The sequence below is a fragment of the Zootermopsis nevadensis genome, unplaced genomic scaffold (assembly GCF_977971745.1).
Source record: "Zootermopsis nevadensis isolate Lab colony 2312 unplaced genomic scaffold, Znev_1.0 Znev_ptg000015l, whole genome shotgun sequence".
Classification (NCBI taxonomy): domain Eukaryota; kingdom Metazoa; phylum Arthropoda; class Insecta; order Blattodea; family Termopsidae; genus Zootermopsis; species Zootermopsis nevadensis.
In genome coordinates this window covers 7,874,426-7,889,008 of record NW_028259147.1, presented here as the reverse complement: position 1 = coordinate 7,889,008, position 14,583 = coordinate 7,874,426, and the positions used below count along the sequence as shown (strand labels likewise).

Genomic DNA, 14,583 nt, shown 5'->3' with positions numbered 1-14,583 from the left:
GTAAAGAACCAGTTTTTACTCTGTAGAAAATTACTGATAAAAGAGAGGGATTTAATGAACCAAATGTAATAAAATGTACAAATTTTTAAAAGATATATATGACAACTTTTAAAAATTCATAAATTTTATATGACAGGATCCACAAACCAACGTCATGGGGAATCTTAACATTTAAAAAAAACTTATACTTAATTAAATTTCTGCCAAAAGGTTTTATATAACACTGTTGTTAATAGTAACAATGAGTGACTAAAGTTTAAAACAGAATCAAAACTGCTACAACAGTAAAACAAAGATGTGGATATTTTTTCTCTGTTATGTAATCTGTATATTAAAAATAATACGGCTGAAACAAGCATGGCATTAAAGGAATTTATATCTCATAAAATATTAACATTACTGCTCCTGCACACTGATGATCAGGTTCTTTTCAAGAAGCCTGAGAAACAACTACAATGAGCGACAAACAGTCTGTCAGAAACCTGTTGATGGGGACAGAGATGGTCCCTGAAACATCAGTTTCATCTTTTCAACCATTTGATGTGGCTGAATGCCTGAAAAGATTTTGAGTTACATTGCCAAAAAAGGTTCAAAACACACCATCCTTATATTAACTTAACACAAGGCATAACTATTTGTATTGCGGACAAAATTTATGGCTTTGAAACAAAATGTTTGAAAACTGTAAAAGATAATCAACCATATAATTAAACAGGTAAAAACATTTAAATATCTCAGAAACACAAAGTCAATTAGTGGTACACCTGATCTAGAAAACAAGAATAATAGTCTCATGAGGGAGGGGAGAGAGGGTTAGAAGCAACTTTGCAAGAAGCATGTTAATAAAAGACAATTAAGATTATACAAAATAATAGCTAAACCAACAAGTCTGGATCTGAAATTGGATCACTAAGAAAGGATGATGAATAAAGACTGGAAGATCAAAAAGAAAATTACTCAGAACACTGTGGATATTACTCAGAACACTGTGGATATCCCTAGAAGAGGCCATTTATATAATGAAGAAATAAGAAACAGGCCCTAGCAAATTTATCGCTGACAATGTAGAAAGAACAAGAAATTTCAGAAGTGTCTGAAAAGAATGAGTTCGAATTTCATCACTGGGGATTGGCAAGGGAAGTAGCCATACTTTCCAACAAGCAGTCTACTAAATATAATTATGCCACAGATTAAATCTTCTTTACTTAATTACAATGCATCAAAAGCTCCAAATTTTATATTTCCATATTTCATAAAACAATACATTCACATTCTACATTAAACTTCACATTCAACACCTTCATGCATGATTATGTAATAAATGGTCTGCAATGGAAAATATCACTGCCTGTCTGACCTGTCCATATGCATGGGTAAGAATATACTTAGCAACAGACAACTTTATATGTAATTACACTTCATTAAATTCCAAAACACAAATTCATCAAAACCTGTAAAATTTAAACTCACAAACTGATAAATACTTTAAACTTCGCCAACAGTCATGCAATGCATGTTCACATATCTGCAAAGGAGATACTGACATTGGCTGTATTCCCCTTCAGAATACAATTTATTTATTTACATTGCATAGTTCCTTCATCAAAAGGTTAGCCTGGCTTGGCCATGTTGCAAGAATGGAAGGAAACTGGGTAACTAGAAGAGTGATGGAATGGAGACCGATGGGAAGAAGGATGAGAGGGAGACCACTGAAACGATAGATAGACGACGTGGAGGAGGATGTGAGGACGATGGGAGTAAGGGGATGGAGAAGAATTGTGAATGATAGGACAGAATGGAAAAAATTCATCAAACAAGCTAAGACCCACACAGGGTTATAACGCTATAAGAAGAAGTAGTTCCTTCATAGGCCTAAGCCAAAGGTCATAGCACAAATGCAATACTTCTTTCTATTACAAATATAAATACAAAGATATAACAGCTATTTACATATTTTTGGAACTACAGTAATACAGCAAAATAATTATGATGAGAAACCAGCACCAAAATATGTTAGCTTCCTCTTTAATTTGAACAAAACACAAGAGGAATGAAGTACATACATGATGGCACAAATTGTACACACCTCTTGGAATTATTCCTGGATCCATAAATGTAGCCAGTGTAAAGTTGGCAATCACAAACAATGTGATTACACCTTGGTAGGCTGGAACCCATGGATATGATATGTAATAATAACAACATCTAGGAAAAAAAAGCAGAAATTATAACAGCATATTCAATTAATATTAAACAGCTGCCAACATAATTAAATTCAGTCCACCCAGTCAGCCCCAAGTAGCATCTACCAACTTGTATGAGTAATTATAATTCCCATCAAGTCTCAGCACTGTACTAATTTCAGGATACTGTGATGAAAAATTACTTCACTGTTAATGTGGTAGTAAAAATAAACAAGTTGTGTGTACAAGTAAAGTAAAGCAGTCCCACTGCACGCCATGTAGGTCGCTCAGGGGAGAGGAGATATAGCTCCTACTCATTCTTGACCTCTACTAGATGGGGGTGGGTGGTCAGCATCACATCCTGGCCATGCTTTAGTCCTGGGAAAGGATGCCAGTACCCCTTGGATAGGAGGCTGGGTGGGCCCCAAAGCTGGTCTGGATGCAGAGGTTAGAGGAAAAATCTTCTGCTCCCATCAGGGATCAAACCCGTCATCCAACCCATAGCTAGTCACTATACTGACTGAGCAAATTTCACCCACAGAACCTCAAACCCCTCCCCCCCAAAATAACCAACTACAACTTGATTTGTAACCCTTCAACTCATAAACCCCCATATTATATCACCAACATGAATGGTCATCCCCAAATACAGACTTAAGTCAGTTCTCCATTTTATTCTAACCAAAAAATCCAGTCAACTGTAGAAACAAATTGGCAGCTTTAATGGTAATTTTAATTAATTTACTTCAAGTTCCATTCCTGCTACTTAACTTGTTATTATACTTTAAACAAAAAAAATCCATGATGAATATGCATGTAAATGCACCATCTGATTTATTAGTTAGCTGGGTGTAGCCTATCAAGAGGCACATGAGCGGTAAGCTTCATTTTCCAGCAGTAGACTTTACCCTTGGCAACAATCCCTTAATATTCAGTACCTACTTCTGACAAATTTTATTATTCTGAGATGGTCAAACTCCACACTAAGGTGACTTGTCTTCTGAGATGTTGTACAATGTAGTCTTGCAGAAGTTTAGCAGAGTAAGTGGTGCTTGCTGCCTCCATCATCAGGGTGGTAATGCAGACTTAATATTGAGGTAGGAGCCACCCCTATATTTTACACATCATAATAGTAATAATATGCTATTTTAGCCAATTTTCATCGTAAAGTGAAGCAAGCTAAAAATTGTTCCATAGCAATGAGTAAGCTAACATAGTACATTTCCTATTAAGTGACCCACATTTTGACCACTGTCATTCACTGCCAAAAGCCAGAAATATTGTAAAAATGCTTTATTAGAGGCAGTATTCCAGGAAAAATGTGCATTTTATTAATTAGCAAAATTGTCTCAATACTGTACCATCATATTCCATATAGCAAGTGTTAAACAATTACAACACAGCACAGAACAAAACAGTTGCATCATCAAGGACAAAATTCCAATAGCTCTCCTACACTTATGCCTACATTTTCCAGACAGTCACTTCAACGTACCTCAACAGTCTTCCCAAGAATGTCATACTACTCAAACAAAACCAAGGCTTACAAAGTCTTGTGAAAATAGTTGATCAGTTAAGAAATAACAAAAATGTTCAAGTTCTGTATTGAAATTTCACAAAGCCATAATAGCTAGGCTTATTCAATGAACAAACGCACCAACAACTGTTCCATAAATGAATATGGTAAAAAATGGCAATAATATTGTAAACTAAAACGCAACGCAACAGTGGATGTCTCACTGCAGAACTTTTTAAAGAAAGAAAATATAATTACAGAAACAAGTGTCAAAGTAATAATTCTTAAAATCCAACAGGAAAGTTGACACATTACCAATTAAACAATACTTTGCAATTCATATCCAACGTTTAATTAGGCTACCTTCATCACAAATATATGAAACAAATCAGCAACTTCCATCCTTCCATGTGCAGTTTCATTGAACTGTCAGTTATCCAAATGGCTGTTTTCATTGCTACCTTTAGTTTTATCACGGAAACAATAAACATAATAGAATAAACTATAATATCACAGAAATGAATGCAAGGGACCAGAATAGAATGTATTTGCATTGCATAGTTACTTTATAATACAAGCCAAGAATGTGAAATGTCATAAAACAAATACCAACACTTTGCACAAATAAAATACCAATACAAATATAAATATGTTGTTTTTACAGCTATTCTCATAAATAATTACAATGTTGAATAATCTTCAATTGAATTAAATTCTCCTACAAAGTACAGTGATCTTGATAAAATCACTCTACTTACGGGAAATAGAAGAACAACGTCGTTGTTCCTAACAGCAATACCCAGGCAAATGTAGCAGGTATATATTTCGTGAAACTATCACATTTCGGCATTATGTTTCTGGAACAATAATTACAGACAAATTTAATGGCAAAGTTTTCTGCTACAAGTCAACATGGCCGCACCTATTCACTGACGGACTACATTTCATAAGATATAGAAATCCGCAAAATATCCTTTGTGGTACACAGTCAAAATTACTACACTTACCAAAAGGCATCTAATATGTCATTATACAGACAATGTAAAATCCTACATAATAAGTCCCTGTTAAGAGAAGGAAGACACTACTCATCTCCCTCAGCTTTACAATTCTCTTAACGTATCAATCCGCAAAACATCTTACAGCCTTCAAAAGCAGAACAACTTCATTGACCTGCATGTCGAAAAGTGACGAGAAGATAACCTGAACAATCGAAAAATGTCAAAAAGATGTTAGGATTTACTACCGCTACAAAACAAAGAACAAATGTTATGGTGTTCCACTTTTAATATCCCTGCCAGACTTCATTAATTTTTGACGTAAATACGTCTATATTTTAGGGTCAGTGTCATTCGGCAAAAATGTAACGAAAAAGTGTTACGAAATAGTGTTACGAAAAAGGGAAACGAAAAAGTGTAACTTCATTGTTATGTTACTTAGGAAACGTCAAACTTCATTGTTATGTTACCTGGGAAACGAAAAAGTGTAACTTCATTGTTATGTTACCTTGGAAACGTCATCTGTTTATCAACAAATAAACAACAATGGTTACCTACATAGTTACCTTACATTACCTTAACTTACATTACATGACCTTACCTTACATTACCTTACCTTACATTACATTTCATTACATTACTTTACATTACATTACCTTACCTTACATTTATAATAATATTTAGAATAAAGCCAATATATAAATTTCCTTTCCGTATAGACGTATTCACGTCAAATTCTCCGGAACCGTGGTTCCACTGACAACTTTTTCCTCAAATTTTCGATAGCTACACTAAATTTTCAGTATTTTCAAAAACCCCTCCATCCCCAACCCGGTTTCGGTAATCCTTGAAAAATTCACTTTCAGCCACTGATTAATAAAAAATAACTCCTGTATTAATAATACACGTAGGTAGCTGACCTGTTTATAATCTGAAACAATGTTAATTCGTTTTGAGCCTACATGGGAATACAATACTTGGCAACAATTTAACTATATATCTGAAGATGGAGGTATTATGTTCCTCCATAACACCGTTATCTAAAAGCCTACATTACGTTATAACCCAGAAGACTGCAATCACATGATAGCTTTGCAAATGGAGACACCGTTCTTCTTTGAAAACATATTTTTTAGACTTCAGACACACAAATACACTTCATTTTGCTCATATTTTAAATCACAGTGATAGGGGCACAAATGTTAGTGTCTTATTGAATACTTTGACATGTCACAACACTGCTCTCGAGAGAGATGGAGAAATTAGAGTAAATTACAATCATAATGCAAAATGAATATGTACATAGTACTAACCTTGAATCCCCTTTCTCCTGTTCAGTTTCTTCATAATGATATATAGATCTATAATATTAATGAACGGTATATAGTAATTATTTATATTAATCTAATTTACATTAATTTATGTTTAAGTCTGATATATGTTGATTTGAAAAAAAATATTGGAGTAGATTTTATATTTGGAGATGCCTGATTGGATTGACCTTACAGGGCAGATTCCAAGGTTCCAGTATCTCGTATGAACTGATAAAGTGTAGTAAACCTCTGTGAGTACAGTATATTATTTTATGGCATTAAGGAAAACAGAAACTAAAATGAGTAAGGTATGTTCACAATGTTACTGATTTCATATCACATGCATGAAGTTTGTACATTTTATATGCAGGAATGAAAAGTTCTATACAGAAGCTTCTTATTTTCTTGTTAAAATAATTGGATATTTCTGTGTTGTGATAAAAAGTCATGCCTAAGAAGAAGGAACTAGTTTCAGGATGGTTCCAAAGTTTACAAAAATAATGAGTGAATCCAATAAGTATATTATTTTTAAATTTAAATGGCAAATTATATTGTAATATGCTTGTTCTATGAAGCAGACCATTTAAGTGAGATTTCTATACTCATATTGATATTGTTTGTTTATTTTACAGTGTTGTATTGGATACTTTGGTTATGCAGGATTATGTAACATGTTGTAGAATGACTGTAAATGATAAATGGGCAGGGTTGTAGAAGTAGCTGTGAGCTAATGACATATTTATAGATGTCACATTTAGTTTTCAGACAAATTTTCATGAAGGAAATGCTTTAATTGTGTAAGGTTAATTGAACAGCATAATACTTTTATGTTCTGTACTTGTAGCTGGCTTACAAATATTATTTGCACATAATCACTCTTAAAATCTACCAGTGCATCAAATGTCAAGCAGCTGGCGTGCAGAATTGACTACTCACTTCTCTCAAATTGTCAGATCTACATTGTATGGATCTTTACCTATAATCCCCTTACATCTACTGCTTATACACAAATTTTACATTTTTATCATCATAATCTGGAGTGATTGTTTTAATCGTATTCATGTACAGAATATACATTATATATTTTAGGAAGCACGAACAAAGCTTTGGGGAGGACGATTTTCAGAAAAGACTGACACTTTGTTAGAGAAACTGAATGCATCAATTGCCTATGACAAACGTATGTGGTCTGAAGATATACAGGTGGGTAGGTTAATTTTGTACATTTGTAAGATGGTTCATACATAGAAGTTATTAGTTACTCAGACATGTTATATGTGCCACTTAACTGATAATTTGAGCTTTGAGCCCTTGATGTGAAAAGTGTGTACAAGGCCTACTAATCCTATAAATCATCAGACCTTTCAAATTACAGGGCAGTCAAGCATATGCACATGCCTTGCAGAGGGCAGGTTTGTTGACTGAGGAAGAGGAACAAGTGATACAGAATGGACTGAAACTGGTAAATATTTCTAACTGCTTCATATCTTTTGAAAACAGATTTGTGGAAGATGTATCTGTGTTGTGTGTGTTTGTCATTTCTCTTCATCTGACACATTTATGCTTGCATGTGGTACAGTTTATTACACCCTTTCTTATTAAACCCATTTCCCTTACAGTCTATTACATTCCTTCTCTTACCATTATTATGATTTTTCTTTTCTAGTAATTCATTTACTGATTTACTTGTTAATATTGCTTTTATATTATCCCACATTTCTTCCAAAACATTGAAGACATATGACACATTAATTTCTCTAATGTATTAGTGAAGCTTTCGCGGCAACTGAAGTTGATGAAAGATTCTCAGGTAAAGACATGAACCTAAAAAGGATTAAGTGTGTAATTCAGAATATTATACAATATGAACTTCATGATTGTACACCTAGTATTGTTAGAGTATCAAAATAAATGTGGTTGTTGCTGGGCTGGGCATGTAATTCAAAGAAGACAAGACATTTATGCAGAAATTTAGTGTAGAAACCACTTGGAAAACAGCCAGCTGAAAAAAATGATATAGAGATGGTAAGATAATATTAGGAAACTAGATTGTAAAGATAGAAGGTGGTAGCTGAAACTGGCTCAGGGTCATGTTCAATGCAGGCTTTGGTATCATTGGTGTTGACCTTCAAGTTCTGTATCACAGTTAGAACGTAAAGCTGTCCTGCTATACACCATGTGGGGGCTTGGCAGAAGAGGAGGCATAGCTTCTACTCTTTCTTAACCTTGGCACTGGATGGGGATGAATGGTCAGCATCATGATCTGGCTGTGCTTTACATCACAGTTTGTTATAAATATATATTTTGGAGTGACTGTTATGTCAAAATATCTGTAAACTTTCAAACTCTTAATTCCTGTGAAAACACAGGGTTCTAGGTAGTATCTGAAAGCCTTTCACTGAATACTATATTCCCATACAAATATTTCAAGTTCATATTGGGCACTAACAATTGTTCTTACATTCAGGTGAGTCAAGAATGGGAGCTGGACAACTTCAAGTTACATCAGTCTGATGAAGATATACATACTGCAATTGAAAGAAGGCTGGAGGTAAAGAAGTGAAAATATGAAATGAATAACCACACTTACCAATAGGTACTTTCAGCTGTGACATAAGAATTTGCTTCCATTAAAAAAGCATCATCCATCAGAGAGCGCGCTATAAAGGACCAGATTTGTTATGCAGCAGCTCTGCAGATGACAGCAGAGCTTGCTCTCGGAACGTTGGCAGAATATATGGTTTATTCACCATTCAGCCACCTGACGTGGTTTGTAACCTGAGTCTTTCATCAGGATATAACTTGACCAGCTGAAGTATCATCTAATTCTCAGAGATCATGGAATTAATTATTATTAAAAATATTTATGCAGGGAATGGACCTAGTAATTTTCCATAGACCACCAAGTTTAAAAATTAATTTATGACTCCTTAAAATCTTTCTCAACGTATGTTTACACATTGTACATTACAGTATTTATTCCCAGTGTGTTGAGAATCACTAAAATCAACTTTAACACACAATGGGATGATTCCAGGAATTGATAGGGCTGCCAGCCACCAAACTACACTCAGGCCGCAGTCGTAATGACCAGGTGGCAACAGATATGAAGTTATGGCTCAGATCAAAGCTAAATGTTTTGAAGAAATATATTCAACATTTAACACAGGTAAGAATTTTAGAGGTATTCTTCTGGTTTATGATCCCACAAAGCTGCTGGAGGTTGTTTTACATTTATAAGCCTATTTCCTTATTTTATAAAGACACCCAAGCTTATAATATTACTGTGTCTGCATGGTTTTTTCTGACATTCTTAACAGCTTTTGAACCAATGGATGGATTTTAATGAAACTTAGAATTGGGGATTACACACATACGTATTCCAAATACTTTGACATTAATAATAGCATTAATATTGGTGGCTTTGAAGTTCTCTGATTTGGAACTGGAATAAGGTTTTGCATAGTGATTTATATTTGATGAATATGCAACTTTATAAAGATTACTTTTTTGTATAGTATAAAGTAATATGGCAGTTGGGTAAAACCTATATTCAGCTTTCATTTTCATAGTGAAAACTAATAAACTATTGAAGTAAGGCATGTTAATTTTTATGTACATGGTGGAAATCTAGTGGAAAATCTGCACAGAAATAGATTTCTGATTTGTATAGTTCTTAATTTACATGATATTGTGGACCGCAAAGAACAGTTTTCACATCACTATTTGATATCAATGAGCAATGTTGTGAGTTCCATTGCCTAGATTCTGGTTGAGAGAGCAAAAGCTGAGGTTGGGATTCTGATGCCAGGATACACACATCTCCAGCGAGCCCAGCCAGTGCAGTGGAGCCATTGGTTATTAAGGTAAAGTAAGTTGCCCACACCATGAAGGAGATGGAGAAAAAAACTTGTAGAATACTGTGTATGCTGTACTTTGCCTGTAACACATACAGGATTTTACTGGGAGAACTTTGAGGAATGGAAGATAATCACTTGTGGGATCCAGACATAAAGAGGATGATAATATAGAAATGTATCTTAAAGAGCAGTACAATTTGAAAATGTGATATTATTTCAATTAGATCAAGATAGGGTCCAATGGTGAGTTTTATGAACACAGTAATGAACCTTCAGGTTCCATAAAAAATGGTAGTTTTCTTGACCAACTGAGTATTTATGAACTTCTCAAGAAAGACCCTGCACCACGTAGTAGATTAAAATTAATGCCTATATTATTACACATCTTTATTCTTGTTAACAGTCATGCCTGGTATCTCAAAGAAGATTGTGATCGTCTGTTACAACTGCAGGAACGTATGAATGTAATGCCTCTTGGCAGTGGAGCACTAGCAGGGAGTCCATTCTCAATCAATCGCAGTCTTCTTGCCAAAGATCTTGGTTTTGCCAAGTTTACATACAACAGTATGAATGCAGTTGGTAATAGAGATTTCATAGGTATGGATGGATGCTGGTTGCTTCAAGAGTAAAATTCAGAAAAATTCATACAATATATTTTAGTGATTAGTCCATATTATTAGATTAATATTTCAATTGGTATTGGTTGGTTGCTCCTTTTACTTCAGTGCACAGATTGTTTTGTAAAGCTTTGAACTGTGTGAAAGGAATGTATGATCTGAAACTTTAATGGCAAACCAAATTAATAAAATCCTCTTGGGTTATCAGCCATGTCAAATTCTTAAAACTTGCCAACTGTTAACTTGAGTCATTGTTTCCTGGCTTCTGATGCCATTGTCTTGTAGGTAACTAATGTTTTGGAAGAACATATCACCTCCTTCTTCAGTAACTACCCATTTCTCCATAAAGTTTGTAAGTGCTTACAGGACTACACAGCATCATATCCTAGACTAGTTTTGATCATTTATCCTATCAGTTACTCACCAAAATTATCTGAGAAACATGCCTTCTCATAGACATCACTGCCTATAATTTGGTGCCGAAGGAATCTGAAAATAATTTTGATGGTTTTTTCATTCACAGCTGAATTCTTGTTTTGGGCTTCCTTAACTGCTGTACATTTAAGCCAACTAGCCGAAGACTTGATTCTGTACAACAGTAAAGAATTTGGTTTTATCAGACTGTCTGAATCTTACTGTACTGGTAGCAGCCTCATGCCACAGAAAAAGAATCCTGACAGTTTGGAGCTTATCCGTGGAAAGGCTGGAAGAATTTATGGGAATGTAAGTGTACACCACGTGAAAAATTAACTATTTAACTGTCTAGGATTTGAGGTTTTCATGGCAGTGAGTTTGAAGATTGCTGTCTTCTGGGTTGTTGCGTCGTGTAGTCTGGCAGATGCTTACCAACATTTCAGAGGTCCTTGCTGCCTCCATCACTCTGATGATGGAGACAGCAAGGACCTCTGAAACATCAGACTACATAGTGCAACAACCCTGAAGACAACAATCTTATTTAACTGTCATTCAAAATAAATGTATGACCCCTGTAAGTTAATTAATAGTTACCCTGATTATTATAATTTGGAAATTCCTCTGCAACCACTAGCACATTGCCATGCACACAACACACATGAACCTGCTTAGTCAGATCTGAGGTTCTTATATCCATATAGTGTCTCCAGTCTGATTTTCTTTCAGAACTGTGGATTTATGATGGTATTAAAAGGATTGCCATCTACATACAATAAGGACCTGCAAGAGGACAAGGAAGCTATGTTTGACACATATGACAGTCTTGAGTGTGTCCTGCAGGTGGCAATGTGGACAGTTAAAACCCTCATGGTGAGAATGGCCATAAGACAGCACCTCCATTAATAGTCAGTCAGAATGGAAGCAGAAGAAAACATGCAAGGACTTCCCATGTCTTCCTTTAACAGCTGCAGTATTCTGTAGTCCAGAAGTGACAAATACAGAGCCTGCAAAAGAAAAGAAGAAGAAAATTGTAGTCTGGTCTGCTTTGATGTTCAGATATTATTAATATAGATTAAGTTTACAGACAAATGAGTAAAAGATAAATAATTTAAAATAAAACATTCAAAAATCAATTTTTTTTGTCAGAAATGCTATTTCTTGAGTTACCTACACAGTACACTTTTATTACTCTGATTACATGTAAAACTGGATATGAGAAAGATAAGCCCATTTATACATCTTAAACATCCTCAGAATAATACTCTTTAACACCAATTTGTCATTTTTTATATATCTATACAGTGTGTTCAGTGACTGATTACAGAAATGTTCATTCAAGGCTCTTCAGACCATAGTCACTTTGATATAGATCCATCCAGCCATGGATTAAATTTAATTGCCCACTATTGACCTGCTATATAACCAATCTAGCAGTGACAAAAATTTTACAGTATAAGAAAATAATTTCAAATTTTCTTCAAGGTCCTTTAAACATTTTTTATTACAGGTAAATGAAGTATCTTGTGCCACAGCTCTCAGTCCTGATATGTTGGCTACAGACTTGGCATACTACTTAGTAAGAAAAGGGGTGAGTTTTATATCCCAACAGTGAAACAATAAAACTTAGGGCTTTGAAGTCTTGTCTTCAGTTCAATAACCTTTAGAATTTGTATCTTTCAAGTGGAATACTAAGGCTCATTTCCTACAGAGTAAATTAGTTATGTTCTGCCGAATTTTTGTGGCAAAGAGTTAATGGATCAATTAATCTATCAATGGTAAATGAAAATATTAATCAGCTGACATCCTTCAGTAAACCACTACTGCTCAGTAATGAACTGTATAGGGTTAGTAATAGCAGTAATGATTTTAAGTTTCATTGTAAGTAGTGAGTGAAGTGGTGTATGTACTCTTATGCAGAAACTCTCCATTGTGCATCATCCTGAAAGTTTGATAAAGCTTATAGAATCATGCTACATTGGTTTCAGGTTGCGTTTCGTGAAGCTCATTACTTAGCTGGTGAAGTTGTAGCATTAGCAGAGAAACAAAACATGGATATGCCAAGTTTAACTTTACAACAGTTGAAGACAATCAGGTATTATGATTTTATCACTAGCTCATGAGCCCAAAGCATCCAACAGTTATACATATGCAGATTTTTAAAATTTATGAGGAATTCATAGCCCAGATCCAATGGTTTACATTTTCCTGCTGAAATTTTATTGACAACAGAGAATAAAAAGCATGTTTTAGGTTTTAAACAAGACCCTGATTGAAATAAACATATCATTTTTGTATTTTTATGTATTGTATATTATTTTTAACCACCTTTACACAAAAAACTCTCTCTTCATATCTTAGTATCTGGTTTAAAACATCATATTAAACCAGATACTACGACATGAAGACAGTTTGTTGTGTAAAAACAGTTAATAACATATAAATTAATTTCACAAAATGACAATCCAGTACAATCTTAGTACCATGTTTTACTTTGTATAATAATGCTTTTTCAACTGCATAGCCAATATTTTAAATGGAAAGATGATTGTAAATGATGAATTGGGAAGGTGAAAATTACTGTGACCTGCTCTAAAGTACTAAAGAATTTGCCTAGAGGGACTGAGAAAAACCCCCAAAAAACTCACTCAAAATCCCTGCCTGGCTTCCAGACTGAGAATCAACCTTGGGACTTCTTAAATAAGAAGCAACAGTGTTAACCACTCAGCTGACTTTTGTGTTCTAGGTCTTTTTATTCATCAACTTGATACAATATGCTTTGTATTCTTTAGCGAGAAGTTTGAGGATGATGTGCTCAAAGTATGGGACTACAAACACAGTGTAGAACAATACCAAACTGTAGGGGGTACAAGTACCAGCAGCATCTTACATCAGATCCATTTACTCGAAGAATGGCTGCACTTCGCTCAAGAGAGTTAATGACAGTTAGCAAGGCCAATCTGCTGTGATCTAAAATTTTGCAAAGTTTACATTAATATATATTTTCAATGCCTGAAGTTTTTTGCAGAACTTCCAATGCTGATTTGTAAATTTTAACACATTAAACAAGTTTAATTCAAAATGTGCAAGTGTGTATAAGTATGTCTGATTCAAGGACATGTAAAACAACACTTAGTTTCAAGGGCCAGTACTCTATGTTTATCATATTGTAGAATACAAATAAGTACACATATGCAATAATTATTGTCATGTATAAATATGTGTACTTATGATAGAAGAAATGAATGCCTTTAAGTGGCATAGAAGCTGAAAAGATGTCATTATTAACCACATTAAACACTGAAAAATAAAATGCATGCCTAGAGTATGAAATAATTTGTCAGACTTATCTTCCTGCTGGAGTTCGTAACATGGCTTGCTTCCCCATTTCTGAGTAACTGACCCTAGAACTTATATCCTCTTCCTCATTACTTTGCTGCTCAGACCATTCAATGCTGCAAAGGGAGATAATAGAACAAGCAGTAAAGATCACCACAAACTATTTAATCTGTACATGTACGCAAACACACATGCATGCATGCATTCATATACACTAAAAATTGCAGACTAGCATAAATTAGGCCATTGACTGGTATGGGGTACGTGGACCACTACTTCAGAAAAACCTGGACACCAAATTTCACAAGTCAAACTACAATGTCCCATCACTTACAGCCATTAAATT

General features: G+C 34.5%; 2 protein-coding genes across 11 annotated transcripts in view; one reads left to right on the top strand and one right to left on the bottom strand.

Moving 5' to 3' along the window:
* Positions 1 to 4,853, bottom strand: part of Zdhhc8 (zinc finger DHHC-type containing 8) — a 32,020-nt gene extending 27,167 nt beyond the window's left edge. The window contains exons 1-3 of one of the 3 annotated variants that reach the window (XM_022071176.2): positions 4,707 to 4,853; positions 4,458 to 4,556; positions 2,087 to 2,205 (exon numbers count right to left, since the gene is read on the bottom strand). In XM_022071176.2, the coding sequence (XP_021926868.1) occupies positions 2,087 to 2,205; positions 4,458 to 4,549 (211 nt within the window). In that variant the 5' untranslated portion in view covers positions 4,550 to 4,556; positions 4,707 to 4,853. The other 2 variants (XM_022071178.2, XM_022071177.2) reach the window with 2 other exon arrangements.
* Positions 4,854 to 4,901: 48 nt separating this feature from the next.
* Positions 4,902 to 14,234, top strand: Argl (Argininosuccinate lyase). 8 transcript variants are annotated; one of them, XM_087349276.1, is made up of 13 exons: positions 4,910 to 5,040; positions 6,206 to 6,261; positions 7,100 to 7,217; positions 7,386 to 7,472; positions 8,478 to 8,561; positions 9,048 to 9,179; positions 9,776 to 9,876; positions 10,274 to 10,467; positions 11,011 to 11,210; positions 11,628 to 11,771; positions 12,409 to 12,489; positions 12,887 to 12,993; positions 13,691 to 14,234. In XM_087349276.1, exons 3-13 carry the CDS (start codon positions 7,167 to 7,169, stop codon positions 13,836 to 13,838), a joined length of 1,329 nt encoding a protein of 442 aa, XP_087205402.1. In that variant the 5' UTR covers positions 4,910 to 5,040; positions 6,206 to 6,261; positions 7,100 to 7,166; the 3' UTR covers positions 13,839 to 14,234. The 8 variants fall into 8 exon arrangements, with proteins under 8 accessions (XP_021926897.1, XP_087205402.1, XP_021926896.1 ...); XM_022071204.2 differs by having other exon boundaries at positions 6,206 to 6,318; positions 7,100 to 7,213; XM_022071205.2 differs by lacking the exon at positions 6,206 to 6,261 and having other exon boundaries at positions 4,902 to 5,040; positions 7,100 to 7,213.
* The last annotated feature ends 349 nt before the right edge of the window (positions 14,235 to 14,583 follow it).